Source organism: Quercus lobata, chromosome 2 (assembly GCF_001633185.2).
Source record: "Quercus lobata isolate SW786 chromosome 2, ValleyOak3.0 Primary Assembly, whole genome shotgun sequence".
NCBI lineage: Eukaryota > Viridiplantae > Streptophyta > Magnoliopsida > Fagales > Fagaceae > Quercus > Quercus lobata.
Window position 1 is genome coordinate 64,819,914 of NC_044905.1, and position 16,140 is coordinate 64,836,053.

Sequence of the window (16,140 nt, forward strand, 5' to 3'; positions counted from 1 at the left end):
AGATTAGCTCAGCCACCCACCACCACACACACCCTACAGCAACCACCAAAAAAAAAAAAGCAACCCCACAATCCCCACCACCAATACACACACCACCGCCACCTCTAACACCCACCCACCACCCCACCACCACACACACACCCCCCAGCAACCACCAAAAAAAAAAAAACCAGCAACCCCACAGTCCCCACCATCGATACACACACACCACAACCACCTCTAGCATCCACCCACCACACACACACAACCCCCCCCAGTAACCACTAAAAAAAAAAATCCCAGCAACCCTAATCTCCACCACGAATACACGCCACCACCACCTCTAACATACAAAAACCCACAGCCAAGTGCTTATAAGGCAAGGGTGGGAGGCATCTTTCCCCGATGTGGGATTGAGCAAATTCGTGCGGGTGGAAGCAAGAGTCAACCCTGCCCATCTCAAAGCGAACAATACCTGATTGGGGAAAGAGTCGTTCCTCTCACAATATTCTATATTTAAAACCTCCATTCAAAAACAAACATAAACATAATAATGCATATTAAGCATTACTATAATTATTAAATTTCATCATTCTTATTAATAACTACCATAATTATCTTTTTTTTTTTTTCTCTTGAAAACATAACTACCATAATTATCAAAAGTCATATTTATACAAAATAAAAAATGAAAAGAATCTCATATAAAGAAAGTGAAATTAATCATTTTTTTTTAGTTAAACTTTCTCGTGCGTTACACAAGTTACTCATTAGCATATACTACCATCATACCATTGTATGAATCACCAAATTATGAAAGTATGTCACAAAGTCCCTTGTTATTTTTTAGCCTAACAGTTTCAATATTAATATCTTTTATTTTTTTGGTACACAATGTTAATACCTCTTCCTCTTTTTTTATGGTTGTAATTGTAAGAATACTCTCTGATGGAAACAATCAAGGTTCAAACTCCAACTAAAAAAAAACCTTTCTTAATCGATGATGTGGTGCACATGCGGCGGCCCATTTTGTCAAATTATACCAATCTGATCAGGTATTAGTAATCTCCCAATGCTCTTAACGTCATTATGTGGAGTCCCATCCCGCAGGGGTTGAGTTGAGGTCACCTTCTTCGGATTTTTTAACATTTCCGCCTTTTGTAGTTTTGCAGTTTGTAGTTTGTAGTTTTGTACTTTGCCACAATCCAGTCTCCCTACTCTCAAAACAACTACCATTGCTCCTCAACACTTCTTTTAGCCTCACTCCCACCAAACCTGTTTACCAATCTTTCTCATTTTCTAATCCATTTTAAATCTCAAATCCTAAATCTTTTTCTTTGCAGAACCAATGGGTTTCTCCCAATGGCTCTCTCTGACCTTCATCTTTCATGCGTTCCTGTCTCTGCCAATTTCTTCAGAGCCCTTTCTTAGCCCTGAAGTGTTGCCTCAAATTCCAGTTAACTTCCTTGACTTGGCTAAAAGCCCAGAGGTTTTTGATTGGATGGTGGGTATTAGGAGGAAGATACATGAGAACCCAGAGCTTGGGTTTGAGGAATTTGAGACCAGTAAGCTTATTAGAGCCGAGCTTGATCAGATGGGCATCCCTTACAAATACCCATTAGCTCAAACTGGTGTTGTTGGATACATAGGAACCGGTTCACCTCCTTTTGTTGCAATCCGAGCGGATATGGATGCTCTTGCTATGCAGGTTTGCCTCAATTATGGGATTCTTTAACAGTTTAGCTAAGCTTCTTGTGTTTGACTTGTTTTTTTTTTTTTTAATGGAACTATCATGTGAAAGATTGTAACTTTTTTGTAATATATGTGCAACATGCTTAATGGCCTTGGAGCTTGGTAATTGCAATGGATGATGATTGGTCTATCTAGTAATTCCTGATTGTTTTTGGTGAGTTAGAGTTAGAAAGGAATTTTTGGTAAATGATGGAACTTGTTGGTTACAGGAGAGTGTAGAGTGGGAGCACAAGAGTAAAGTCCCTGGGAAGATGCACGCATGTGGCCATGATGCCCATGTTGCCATGCTTCTTGGTGCTGCAAAGATTCTTCAAGATCATCGCCTTGAGTTACAGGTTCCTTCTTTACTAACTTGCATAGGAATTTTACTTATCATGCTATTTGTTTCTCAATGACTGCTTATGTGTTCGGTCAATTGCAGGATGTCAATTGATGATTGTTTGAGTGTCCTATGAGATGGAATTTGGACATTGTATATTAAATAGCAATTATAAATAAAAATGGTTCATAGAGATGGACAAATTTACTCTCATTTACAGCAACAAAAACCTCTCAAACTTTTTGGGTTGGCTATGGATCCCCTATAGACGAACTGATCACTAATTATAAACTCTTTCAGTTTAAGTAGAACATGTCTATTGCCCCCTGTTTCATTCATAGAGTTATACACAATTATTTTACTTCATACGGGTCAGGTGTTCTTATTTACAATTGTTTATTTCCTAGCATGCACATATTAACAATTGGGTTGGCTGGCTGTCTCAAAGGGGTCTGGAAAGGATATGTCAGATCCCTTGAAATTTTCTGTTCCTGGCCAATAACTTGAGTTATTTAGTTGGAGATCTGTATTTGAAGACAAAGATATCAATTTCCTTTATTAAGATACTAAGAAAAAGATAATTTTTGTAGATTTTTATTTATGACACAGAGATTTATAAATGTTTAATTTTCTTTGAGTTAAGTATCCATTATGGCCTTTCCACATGAATAATACATATGGTAAGTAGTATTACCGGAGTGCTCATGCTGATATATTTGGCTGTCAATCTTTCTTTGTGAGTGAGTGTGAAAAGTTTAGTAGCACTACTTCTTAAGAGGCTAAAATCTTACTCGTTCCGCCAATTTATGTACATAACTGCAAATGGAAAAGTGCAAATCATACATACAAATTATCTAATGCTAGATATGTACTCCATAGTAGACTAACAAGCATAATAACCAGCTTTGGCAAATATATTACCCTTGAATTGCTTTTGTTCCGCATTTCTCTTTCCATTTCCTACTCTACCTATGTTAAGTTGTTGTAGTATTTGAGGTTCATTATTGAGTATTACTCTTAAGAAATGTATTAAATGTAAGGTATCGCTCACTAACTAGTGTCTCATACATAAAAAATTATTCTCTCCCTTGATTGCCTTTGCATAACCAGGAGCCAAATTAATGTTGTCTTACATCATGGTTTATGTTGCTGTAGCAGTATTCCAGTATACGTGTGTTTCCTCCTTAAGAAAATTTTCATAATTAGCTCTTCTGTTTTCAAAAGGGAACGGTTGTACTCGTTTTCCAACCAGCTGAGGAAGGAGGTGGGGGAGCAAAGAAAATGTTAGATGATGGAGCACTAGAGAATGTTGATGCCATCTTTGGGATACATGTTGCTGCTTCTTACCCTATTGGTACGGTGGCCTCCAGGTCTGGCCCTATTTTGGCTGGGAATGGTTTCTTTGAGGCAGTAATAAGTGGAAAGGGAGGTCACGCAGCCATTCCCCAGCACACAATAGACCCAATCTTAGCAGCTTCCCATATAATTGTTAGTTTGCAACATCTTGTTTCACGTGAAGCTGATCCCTTGGATTCACAGGTTCTCTCTCTATCTCTATCTCACACACACACACACACACACACACATCCTTGCATCCAGATCAAACAATTTTTAGTAAGTCATAAGAACAAAGTTTATTTCCTTGTATCATTTTTTTTTTGGGGGGGGTGGGTTGGGTTGGGGTGGGGTGGTAGCCTAAGCCTTCACATTGAAACACAAATAAAAAGTGCAGCATTACAAAGCCTATCTTATTCCTGCATCAATACCCTTACAGAGACTCCCATCAATACCCTTGGCCTTGTCATTAAGTTTTTCAAATAGTTTTCATATGTGGTATCTGTCTTGTGCTACTTCTTTAAAAAAAATCTGATTTAAAAGTTTCATTCCCCCATCTGTCTTCTGTCTTTTCAGCATCTGCAAATAGTTTCACACGGAACTAATTGCATAGATTATAATTATATATATAGCTTAGTTAGATTACTTCCTGTTGACACTACCTATTCCTATATCTACCAACATGGCAACATGCACTTGGGTTTTTTTCCCTAGCAAGTGAAAAGAAGATACATATTTTCAATTGTCAATATATTTTAATACTTTCTTTGCAATAATTTCATCTTTTATTGCAGGTAGTTACAGTTGGAAAATTCCAAGGAGGTGGTGCATTCAATGTTATTCCAGATTCTGTTACAATTGGTGGCACATTCAGGGCATTTTCAAAGGAAAGCTTTATCCAACTTAAACAAAGAATTGAAGAGGTAAATGTATTGAATGCTACTGATTCAGAGGTCCTTTATGCTATGTTTGGAAGTTTGGAGGGAGAGGAAAGTAGAGGAGAATGGTTATCCTCCACCTTATTTGGATGTTTTTAAAATTAAGTAAGGGGGAGAAGAATAATTAGCTTTCTCATAGTTTGTAATTTTGTTAATATAGTAAGAATAAATTTGGTAATTCATTTGATTAAGCATTTCTATGCTCTACTCTCCCTCCAAATCTCACCAATTTGGGAGAATTAAAAATGAGGGGTTAGAAGTAGTTAGAATTCCTCCAAACTCCTCTAAATCCCTCCCCCTCCTCCCTTAAAAAACATCCAAACAAGGTAATTTAACTTACTCTCCCTCCATCCCCTCTACTCCCCTCCATCCAAACAAGCTATTAATTTTGGCAACCAATCTGCCCTTTTTTTCATTTTCCACCTTGACTAGAGGGTGGGCAACACAAGAAAGGTAGCTCTCTGATGCAGATTGGTTAAGGGAGAAGAAAATATTTTAATTTTTTATGTTGTTTTCTCTTTCCCTTAACCAATCTACATCACTAACAGGGGACTAACAATATCTAGGGACTAAGTTGGGTATAGGGACCAAGTTGGTCAGTTTTGACATTTCTTGGACCTAATTGGCATCATCTCAAACCTCAGGGTAGGCTAATGAAATTTACCCAAAAGAAAATTAGAATATCCTTTTTGTTCCTAGCTTGCTAGCTCTCTTCTTGTTACATTTTATATAACATACGTTCTACTCCTACATTGAATTTCAATTCTCTTAAATGCAAGTGCAGGTTATCACGAAACAAGCCAGCGTACAGAGGTGCAATGCAACTGTCATCTTCAATGAAAATGAGAAGCCCTTTTACCCAGTGACTGTAAATGACAAAGATCTGCATGAATTCTTCCAAAAAGTTGCAGGGGACATACTGGGCACCCAGAACATATTAGATAAGCAACCGACAATGGGAGCAGAAGACTTCTCATTCTATGCAGAGGTGATTCCAGGATACTTCTTCTCTCTAGGGATGAAGAATGAGACCCAAGGAAGGTTTGAATCAGGGCATTCACCCAACTTTAGGGTCAATGAAGATGCGCTTCCCTATGGAGCAGCATTACATGCATCATTAGCCACAAGATACATCCTAGAGAAACAATCCAAACTTAATCCGCCAAAGGGAAGCATTCATGATGAACTGTGAGTGCTTATACTGATATAAAGCACAGTCAGAGATTTTGAATTGCATTGTATATTGGATACTAGAAAATGCAACACTTGTAAATTGAATTTGTCATCGATCATTTAAGACAACCTATCTCAAGTTGAACTCCAGAATGTGCTTTTTTTTTCCCCAAGATAAGTTTATACTTTCAAATAGATGTTAAATTTGGCTGGTCCAAAATTTTTGAATTTGACTAATATATTGATTATTTTTCTGTTCATATTAACTTTGTGCATGTATGCACACGCTTACAAGTGGGGGAGGGGATTTGTAAGATCCAAAAGCTGGTTTTGTCACAACATGTTAGATCTGATCTAGATCCTAATATCCTTCATACCTCACCCAGTCATCACTTGTATCCTTTGTACCTTTGCCTCGCCTTCAACTCAGAGCCATTTCTAGCAGGATCCTTTCCATGATGGCAATGCAAGTTCTCCTTGAACTCTTGACAAAGGATTAGGAAAGAACATCTTTAGACTTGGACCAAGGTGGTCACTATGCACCTTCCTTAACTCAAAATGATTAGTAACTTTATTATTAGGGTAGCACCTTATCTTGTCGAGGGATTATTCTACTAGTCTTTTACCCCGCATCCACACGGTTATGGGATCATCTTTATTTGAAACGGATCTATTTCATGGTCCAATTATATGTTACAAATCTATTTCAAGTACCATATCATTCAAAATTTTAAATGATGTGACACTCTATACCGTTAGATCCAAAAAGTCAAAATCTTATCTATGAAGTGGACCCTCTCCATTTTCAAGTGAAATGGAAAGGATCCTATTCACACACACATATAAACACACTAAACCCACAATTGAGTGATCAATGAAACATCCTTTTTCTATACATCCATACGAAGTAAGGGTAACCAAAAGAGAGTTACATATTATAGGTTTAGGTTCTTGAATCATTTAGCTAACTTCACTAAAAAAAAAAAAAAAAAAAAATGGAAGTTGGGTCTTCATATTACAATTAGTGATCAGGAAACTACAAACTAAAAAACCTTAGATTAATCTTTTAGGCTCTGGCTTGCGTTAAAAGGGTGTGAATGATATTGAACTTGTGGAAAAGAGAAAGACTTGAGGATGAATTGGTTCCTGATGATAGCAGAGGAGAAAGGAGTCAATGGGTCAAGTGACTAACAATGGGGGTAAGTGGCAAATAAGGGGGCTTATTCCAATGAAAATTTAGGGCCCGTTTGGTAAGAGATTTTTAATAATGTTATTATTGTTTTGTGAAAATAAGTGTGGGTGAAAAACTTGAGGATGAATTGGTTCCTGATGATAGCAGAGGAGAAAGGAGTCAATGGGTCAAGTGACTAACAATGGGGGTAAGTGGCAAAATAAGGGGGCTTATTCCAATGAAAATTTAGGGCCGTTTGGTAAGAGATTTTTAATAATGTTATTATTGTTTTGTGAAAATAAGTGTGGGTGAAAAAGTGTGTGAAAAAACATGCAACGTTGTTTAAACACTAATAATTGTTTAAACGACAGTAATCTAAGCAATTTATATATAATTTATTAAAACTAGTCTCATCACACGCGCTTCCCGCATGCGACAAGTCTTTTAAAAAAAATAAAAATAAAAACTCCGTGTTTTTTACCGAATTGTCCATTTGTTTTGTTTCACATAGGGAAATAAGAGTATTTTTTAACTAAAAAAAAAAAGAGAAATCCAAATAAGGAAGCCACTTAATAATTGTAAAGATAATGAAGAAAAAAAAAATAATGGTTAGAGTTACCATGAGTAGCGGAGCGGAGCAGAGCGGGTGCCAAGCTTCTATAAGGAAGCTCTACTTCATCAGTAGGCGTCTGGACTCTAGATCATACTTCTCCAGTCCACGTGTTGCGCTTCACAAGTAACCGTTTACAGCAGTAATTTATTCAAAAAAAAAAATTATATATATATATACACATTATACCTGAGATAGCGAGCGACGAGGTTGATGAATCCGTTTTTCTCATTCTCACTGCAAAAAACACAAATAGAAATATAATCAACAAGGATCAAATAAATTCAGATCTAAGATCTAATGCTCAACCTACATAGAAGATCCGAATAACAGTGAGAAATTACGAAATTCGATCGGATACAGTGAAATCGGAATCAAACAGATAGTTTGAATTTGCAGTGGAAAAGAAAGAGAGAGGAAGTACCTGATTTCGTTAAGCCCAGCTACAGCAGATTGAGGTTATTGAGTTATAAATATTTTTTGAGAGAAGAATAGAAGTCAGAAAATTTTTATTTTTTAGAAAAAAATCTGGGAGGGAATATAATATTAGAGCCTTATGTCTTGGCCCGGGCCCTTCTCCCAATCTTTGGCGCCTCTCTTTTACTCTAAGTTGACACATTCCCCACATGCAGCCATAGTTCTTTTTCACGGAAAATCTTATATTACATAAATGTTTTAACAGTTAATATGAGATTTGTGATTCAATTTTTGTCTACTATATCTTAATTTGATAATAAAAAATTATTATTAAAAAGTAAACATTATAAATTGAAATTCTTTATAAAAAAAAAAACTAAAAAACACAATTGGTTAAAATTATATTTTTTTAAAAAAATATATGATTTCAATTATGTGGCCATGTATGGTTGTTTGAGTTGAATCTTAAGATGCTAGTACTAGCTAGTTCCAAGTGAATATTTGACTTCAAAAATTAGGGTTTGAAATCAAAAAATGCTTAGTTTAATAGGCTTTTAAAAAAAAAATACACAAGTGTTATATAATTGACACTCTTCAATGAATTTTTATCCAACTTACCCATAAAAAAAACCCCTAGCCATATAACATCATTTTCTCCCTCTGTTATATTTTCCTCTCTTACCTCATAAATGGATGGCCCTTGTTCTTTAACCTGATAACTAACCTCTAATAACCACCCAACCATCATCGTTGACTCACCGCGGCAACCACCATCGGGCCTAGCCACTTATCACACTAGCCATCATCTTCGCTCGCACCAACATATCTAACAACAACCACATCTCACACCAACCACCAGCGTCACTCTCACCTAAAGCTTGGCCTACAGATGAATTGCTCTAGTGCTCACTAGTAAGTTGAGTAAAATCCTAGCTAGACTCCCAAAAGGAATTCAATGTTTAGCAAAGCCATGTCATCATTGTTCTCCCTCCTCTCATAAAAGGTGTGGGCGTCCACACCTCCTGTGAGAGGAGGGAGGACTCCTCACGTAGAAGTGAATAATTTCACTCACACAAGTTAGCGGCTACTATATGTAAAACCAAAAGCGTTTGAATTTTTGTTAATCTTTTAATATTGTGCCAAATAAGTTTTGAATGTCTTACAATTTTACACATTTTAGATATATATTTTAATTTATATTTAAACCCTTTATTATTAGAATATTTTTCTTGTCATATATTTCTTTAAATGGTAAATTAGATAATTCTATATGCAAAAAAAAAAAAAAATCATAATAAAAGCAAATATTAATAATTACCATAATTATTGAAAATTTCATCATTCCTGTTGATAACTACCATAAATTTTTTCCTTGAAAAACATAACTACCATAACGATCAAAAGTTATATTTATATAAAATAAAAAAGCGAAAATAATCAGTTTTGTTAAACTTTCTCATACATTCTGCACAAATTACTCGTTACTTTTAGTATATACTACCGTCATACCATGGTATGCATGACTAGATTATGAAAATGTGTCATAAAATCTGTATACACTGAATGCCCTTGTTCTTTTTTTTTCCTTAACAACTGTAATATTAATATCCTTTTTTTATGGTATGTAATATTAATTCCCTCATTTTTTTTTTTTTTTATGTTCGTAATAACAATAGTATCCAGTTAATAAGTGCAATTAAGGTATTTATTAATAAATTATTTTATGAAAGTTTTTATATTACTTTCATGAGAAAGGTAAAAAACTATTTATTTTTTAAACAGTTGTTTCTAGAAAAAAAAAAAAAAAAACTGTTGTTTTTTTCTTTTCCTATATAAAATTTTTAAAAATATATATTAAACCAATATTTGTAGGACATCTGTTAACTTTTTCAATAATAATAATATTTTCTGTCAATAGTTTTGTAGCTTTAAGTATCTTTTGTCTCCAAGATAAGGTTCAAATCACAACTAAAAAAAAAAGAGAGGAATTTCTATTGCACCACACTCACACATAGTTTTTTAAACTAAAATCATGAGTTCAAACTTAAAATCATGAGTTATGTATCAAAGTAGTTAGTGCGTGAAATAAACATTGATCAATAATGTGGTGCACATTCATTGGCCCAAATTGTCAAATTAGACTACACATATACAGCCTCAAGTTAAGCATTAATCTGATAATCTCCCATAGTTAGGATAGTTTTTGTTACACAGAACATGTTTATAATAGTATTTAATATCTATTCTTTTTTCTTTTTATGGGAAAAAAAATATCTATTGAGATCAGTTTCCTCAGATTTTTTAACATTTCCGCTTGTTTGTGCTCTTGTAGTTTTGCGGTTTGTAGTTTGTACTTACCCACAAACCAGTCTCTCCTCTCAAAAAACTACCACTCCTCCTCAACACTTCTTATAGCTTCACTCCCACCAAACCCATTTTCCAATCTTTCTCATTCTCTATTCCTTTTTAAATCTCAAATTCTAAATCTTTTTCATTGCAGAGCTAATGGGTTTCTCCCAATGGCTCTCTTTGACTTTCATTTTCCATGCGTTCCTGTCTCTACCAATTTCTTCAGAGCCCTCTCTTAGCCCTGAAGTGTTGCCTCAAATTCCAGCCAACTTCCTTGAATTGGCTAGAAGGCCAGAGGTTTTTGATTGGATGGTTGGTATTAGGAGGAAGATACATGAGAACCCAGAACTTGGGTTTCAGGAATTTGAGACCAGTAAGATTATTAGAGCCGAGCTTGACCAGATGGGCATCCCTTACAAATACCCAGTTGCTGAAACTGGTGTTGTTGGATACATCGGGACTGGTTCACCTCCTTTTGTTGCAATCCGAGCGGATATGGATGCTCTTGCTATGCAGGTTTGCTTCAATTCTGGGATTTTTTAGCTAAGCTTCTTGTGTTTGACTTTTTTTTTTTTAATGGAACTATTATGTGAAAGATTGTAACTTCTTTGTAATATATGTGCAACATGCTTAATGGTGTTTGTAATTGTAATGGATGATGGGTCTATTTAGTAATTCCTGATTTTTGGTAAATGATGGGACTTGTTGGTTACAGGAGAGTGTAGAGTGGGAGCACAAGAGTAAAGTACCTGGGAAGATGCACGCATGTGGCCATGATGCCCATGTTACCATGCTTCTTGGTGCTGCAAAGATTCTTCAAGATCATCGCCATGAGATACAGGTTCCTTTCTTTAGTAACTTGCATAGGAATTTTACTTATGATGCTCTTTACAGTATTCACTTCATTATATGTGGTAGGTTTGTCTCTTTGTTTCTCAATGACCGATCATATGTGTTCAGTCAGCTGCAGGATGTCAATTGACGATTGTCTGAGTGTCATATATGCTGCAATTTGGGCATTGTATCTTAATGGCAATTATGCATACAAATTGTTTGAAGAGGTAAACAAGTTTAGTCTCAGTTTCAACAACGACAAAAGGCAAGCCTTTGTCCCAAAATTTTGGGGTTGGCTATGGATCCTCAACCGATTAAAAGAACACTCTACTTATAAACTCTTTCAGTTTACGTAGAACATGTCAATTGCCCCCTGTTTTATTCATAGAGTTATACACACAGTCATTTTACTTCAAGCAGGTTAGCTGTACCTATCTACAATTGTTTATTTGCTAGTATGCTTCCATATTAACAATTGGGTTGGCTGACTGGCTGGCTCTGGAAAGAATACTTCAGATCCCTCAAAATTATCTGTTCATGAACAATAACTTGAGTTATTTAGTTGGACATCTGTATTTGAAGACAAAGATATCAATTTCCTTTACAAAGATACTGAGAGAAAGATAATTTTTGTAGATTTTTATTTATGAGAGAGACATTTCTACATTTTTAATCTTCTTTGAGTTAAGTATCCATTCTGGCCTTCCCACATCATCAATGCATATGGTAAGTAGTATTAGATTACTGGAGTGGTTGTCAATCTTCTTCGTGTGTATGTGTGTGAAATGGTTACTAGTACTACTTCTGAGAGGCTAAAAATCTTACTTGTTCCACCAATTTATGTCCATAACTACAAATGGAAAAGTGCTAATCATATATAAAAATAACCTACTACTCGATCTATAATCTAAAGTAGACTAGCAAGCATATAAGTACCAGCTTTGGCATAAATATCACCCTTGAGTTTCTTTTGTTTCTTAATTTCTCTTTCCATTTCATACTCTACCTATGGTAAATCATTGCAGTATTCGAGGTGCATTATTGAGTATAACATCAAAGCAATGAAAATATTACTCTTAAGAATATGTATTAAATGTAGGGTATTGCTCACTGACTAGTGCCTCGTACATGACAGATTATTCTCTCCCTCGTTTGCCTTTGCACAACTAAGCCAAATTTATGATGTCATATATCACTTTTTATGTTGCTGTATCATTATTGCAGTATGTGTGTGTTCTCCAGAAGAAAATTTTCATAATTTGTTCTTCTGTTTTGAAAGGGAACGGTTGTACTTGTTTTCCAACCAGGCGAGGAAGGACATGGGGGAGCAAAGAAAATGTTAGATGATGGAGTACTAGAGAATGTTGATGCCATCTTTGGGATACATGTTTCTGCTTCTCACCCTATTGGTGCAGTGGCGTCCAGGCCTGGCCCTCTTTTGGCTGGGAGTGGTTTCTTTGAGGCGGTAATAAGTGGAAAGGGAGGGCATGCAGCCATTCCCCAGCACACAATAGACCCAATCTTAGCAGCTTCCAATGTAATTGTTAGTTTGCAACATCTTGTTTCACGTGAAGCTGATCCCTTGGATTCACAGGTTCTCTCTCCCTCTCTCTCTCTCTCTCAAACACACACACAGACAGAGGCTTGCATCCAGATCATACAAATTTTTTAACTTGGATTAAGTCATAAGAACAAAGTTTATTTCCTTGTATCAGATTCTTTTTTTGGTTGAGGGAGCCTTCCCATCAAAACGCAAATAAATAGTGCAGCCTTAAAAAACCTATCTTATTCCTGCATCAATACCCTTACAGAGCTTTCCCATCAATACCCTTGGCCTTGTCATTAAGTCTTTTCTGCCTCCCACCACATATATTTTTTATATGTGGTATCTGTCTTGTACAATCTCATTATTAAAATCCCATTTGAAAAAGTTTGATTCCCCCCCTTTGGTCTTTTCAGCATGTGCTAATAGTTTCACACAGAACTAATTGCATAGATTATTGTAGATATAGTTTAGTTAGATCACTTCAGGTTGAAACAACCTGTTCCTACATCTAACAACATGGCAACATGCACATGGGATTCTTTCCCCTAGCAAATGAAACAAAGATACATATTTTCAATTGTCAATTTATTATAATACTTTCTTTGCAATAATATCGTCTTTTAGAAATGCCGCCTTCTTTTTTATTTCTTAATTTCTTTTTGTTTCCCTTTATTCCATGTTGTGCCCTACCACTTTTTAGTGAATGAATTATAAATGTCCATAACAAGCCTTGGCAGAACGGCATCTTAGTTACTGCCTAGCTTTTTAGTTAAACTTTCAAACATAAAAGCATAAATGTGCAGGTAGTTACAGTTGCAAAATTCCAAGGAGGTGGTGCATTCAATGTTATTCCAGATTCTGTCACAATTGGTGGCACATTCAGGGCATTTTCAAAGGAAAGCTTTATCCATCTTAAACAAAGAATTGAAGAGGTAAACGTGTTGAATGCTACTGATTCAAAGGTCCTTTAATTTTGGCAACCAATTTGCCCTTTTTTGAGTTTTTCATTTTTCCCCTTGACTGGAGGGTGAGCAACACAAGAAAAGTAGCTCTCCCACTACCATGCCCCACCACAAACATTTATGAAGGCGAAATTTTGTCCCACATATCTGGGATAGCACCAAGAGACTTACAAGTAGGCTAGTTGGGGAACAAAAAGAAAATTAGAACTCTTTGTTTTCCTTGCTTGCTCTCTTCTTGTTACATTATATATAGCATATGTCCTAATCCTACATTGAATGTCAATTCTATTAAAATGAAGTTCAGGTTATCACGAAACAAGCCAGTGTACAGAGGTGCAATGCAACTGTCAACTTCAATGAAAATGATCAGCTCTTTTTCCCAGTGACTGTAAACAACAAAGATCTGCATGTACACTTCCTAAAAGTTGCAGGTGACATACTGGGCACCCAGAACGTATTAGAAATGCAACCGCTGATGGGATCAGAAGACTTCTCATTCTTTGCAGAGGTGATTCCAGGATACTTCTTCTTTCTAGGGATGAAGAATGAGACTCAAGGAAGGTTTGGATCGGAGCATTCACCCTACTTCAGGGTCAATGAAGATGCGCTTCCATACGGAGCAGCATTACATGCATCATTAGCCACAACGTACATCCTGGAGAAACAATCCAAACCTAATCCGCCAAAGGGAAGCTCTCATGATGAACTGTGAGTGCTTTTACTGATATAAAGCACTGCCGAGATTTTGAATTGCTTTGTATATTGGATACTAGAAAATGCACACCTGTAAATTGAATTTGTCATCAATCATTTAAGACAACCTATCTCAAGTTGAATTCCAGAATGTGCTTTTTTCCCCCCCAAGATAAGTTTAGACCTTCGAATTGATGTCAAATCTGGCAGGTCCAAAATTTTGGAATTTGGCTAATATATTGATAACTTTTCTGTTCGTATTAACATTGTTTTTTATTTTTATTATTATTATTTTGTCTTTGTGCTTACAAGTGGGGGAGGAGGATTTGTGAGAACCAATAGCTGGTTTTGTTGCAACACGTTAGATCTTGTCGGGATCCTAATATCCTTGAATCCTCACCCTGCCGTCACTGGAATCCTTCGTAACTTGGATTGATCTTTTGGCTCTGACTTGCATTAAGAGGGTGTGAATGGCATTGAACTGGTAGGAAAGAGAGACTTGAGGATGAATTGATTCTTGAGGGAGTTGTGGAGAATACCGGAATTAAAAGCGACGAGGGCAAGGTTGTCAAAATCGGGATCCTACGTAGGATCGTGGGAGGTAGGTAGGATCGTAAATCGTAGGATCGGATCGTGGATCGTAAGATCCTACCTATTTTCAGATTTTAAGTAAAAAACCTATTGACAGTGACTTTGTATGTTATATAATCACTTAAAATATAAATCCATCCATTAAAAAAAAAAAATTGCATCATAAAATGTAATTTGCACGCACTACATCGTTCCTATGTCATTCTAACGAAACAAAATATATTTAACTTTTGACATAATGTATCTAAAAAGTTCAGTATATGTTTAATTAGCAACTAAGTACCAAAATATTATCTACACATATAGAAAATGTTTTCCAAATTCTAAGTTCCAAATCCAAAATAAGTTAGGCTAGTTAGCATATAAAAACTAGTTAACTACAAATTTACAATATGTAATCCAAAAGAGAATTCTCAATCTAAGGTAAACTAGCTAATTACAAATATGAAATCCAAAAAAGAATTCTCATTCTAAGGTTCTTCTAATCTAATCACTATCATTGTCATAATATCCCATTTCATCATCTAAATATTTTAGGTTTTGTTTTTGAAAACGTTAAACTTAAGTACTATAGGTTTTTTTGAGATTTTATGTTGACATAGGGGTAAATTTGAGACTTCAATTCATTCTTGGACTTGTGAGTTTAGGTGGATTATCTTACCCAAATGAATCCCACTTAAAAAATAAAAATAAAAATAAAAAATCAAGCCAAATGGTAGGATCGGTAAGATCGGTAGGATCCCATACGATCCTACGATCCTATGCGATCCTACACGATCCTACATACGATCCTATCATTTTTGCGATCCTGCTACGATTTTAAACTTTTTAGTGAGGTGGGATCGTAAAATCGTGCGATTTTACGATCCGGATCGCGATTTTGACAACCATGGACGAGGGTGAGTTAATGATAGCAGAGAAGAAAGGGGTCGATGAGTCGTGACTAAGAATGGGGCAAATGGCAACAAGCAAGGTCATGGAGGGTTTATTCCTGTGAAAATTTAGTTGCAAACCAAAAAATACATATCAGGGTTTCATTTTTAGGCTTAAAGCTTGATTCTTGCTCAAATGTGGTCATCATCAGACATGGTAACTTTGAAAGTTAAGCCTACTACATTTCAAACTCTCTTCTCCCCTCCCTCCCTCCCTCTATTAAAATTCCTGAAAGAAACCTCCATTGACAAAACAAAGTTGTAATTACCATTTCCAGGTGCAATGGATTTGATTTTAAATCCCTCAAAGGTGCCTCCATTTAGGAAATAAAGTTGCAGAATTTCATTGTATCAAAAGGCCCAATGAATTGGAATTTCCCTGTTGAGCTAGGTCATTTCGGGGCAAGCGGATCGACATAGGATAGGATGAGCTTCAAGAGAAAGATTCAGAGTTCTTGCAAAGTGGAACCATGCAATACCAAACAAGAGAGAGATCTTCCAAAGAACAAAGAATTCTTGCAGTCACCATTCTTTATTTC

The 16,140-nt window shown here is 35.9% G+C and overlaps 2 protein-coding genes across 2 annotated transcripts; both read left to right on the forward strand.

Moving 5' to 3' along the window:
• The first annotated feature begins 1,008 nt into the window (after positions 1-1,008).
• Positions 1,009-7,441, forward strand: LOC115976218 (IAA-amino acid hydrolase ILR1-like 4). The gene is made up of 5 exons (XM_031097377.1): positions 1,009-1,687; positions 1,941-2,066; positions 3,275-3,589; positions 4,180-4,308; positions 5,108-7,441. Exons 1-5 carry the CDS (start codon positions 1,328-1,330, stop codon positions 5,513-5,515), a joined length of 1,338 nt encoding a protein of 445 aa, XP_030953237.1. The 5' UTR covers positions 1,009-1,327; the 3' UTR covers positions 5,516-7,441.
• A 2,535-nt stretch (positions 7,442-9,976) lies between these two features.
• On the forward strand, positions 9,977-14,338 carry LOC115976219 (IAA-amino acid hydrolase ILR1-like 4). Its single transcript, XM_031097378.1, has 5 exons — positions 9,977-10,559; positions 10,759-10,884; positions 12,157-12,471; positions 13,227-13,355; positions 13,690-14,338. Exons 1-5 carry the CDS (start codon positions 10,200-10,202, stop codon positions 14,095-14,097), a joined length of 1,338 nt encoding a protein of 445 aa, XP_030953238.1. The 5' UTR covers positions 9,977-10,199; the 3' UTR covers positions 14,098-14,338.
• The last annotated feature ends 1,802 nt before the right edge of the window (positions 14,339-16,140 follow it).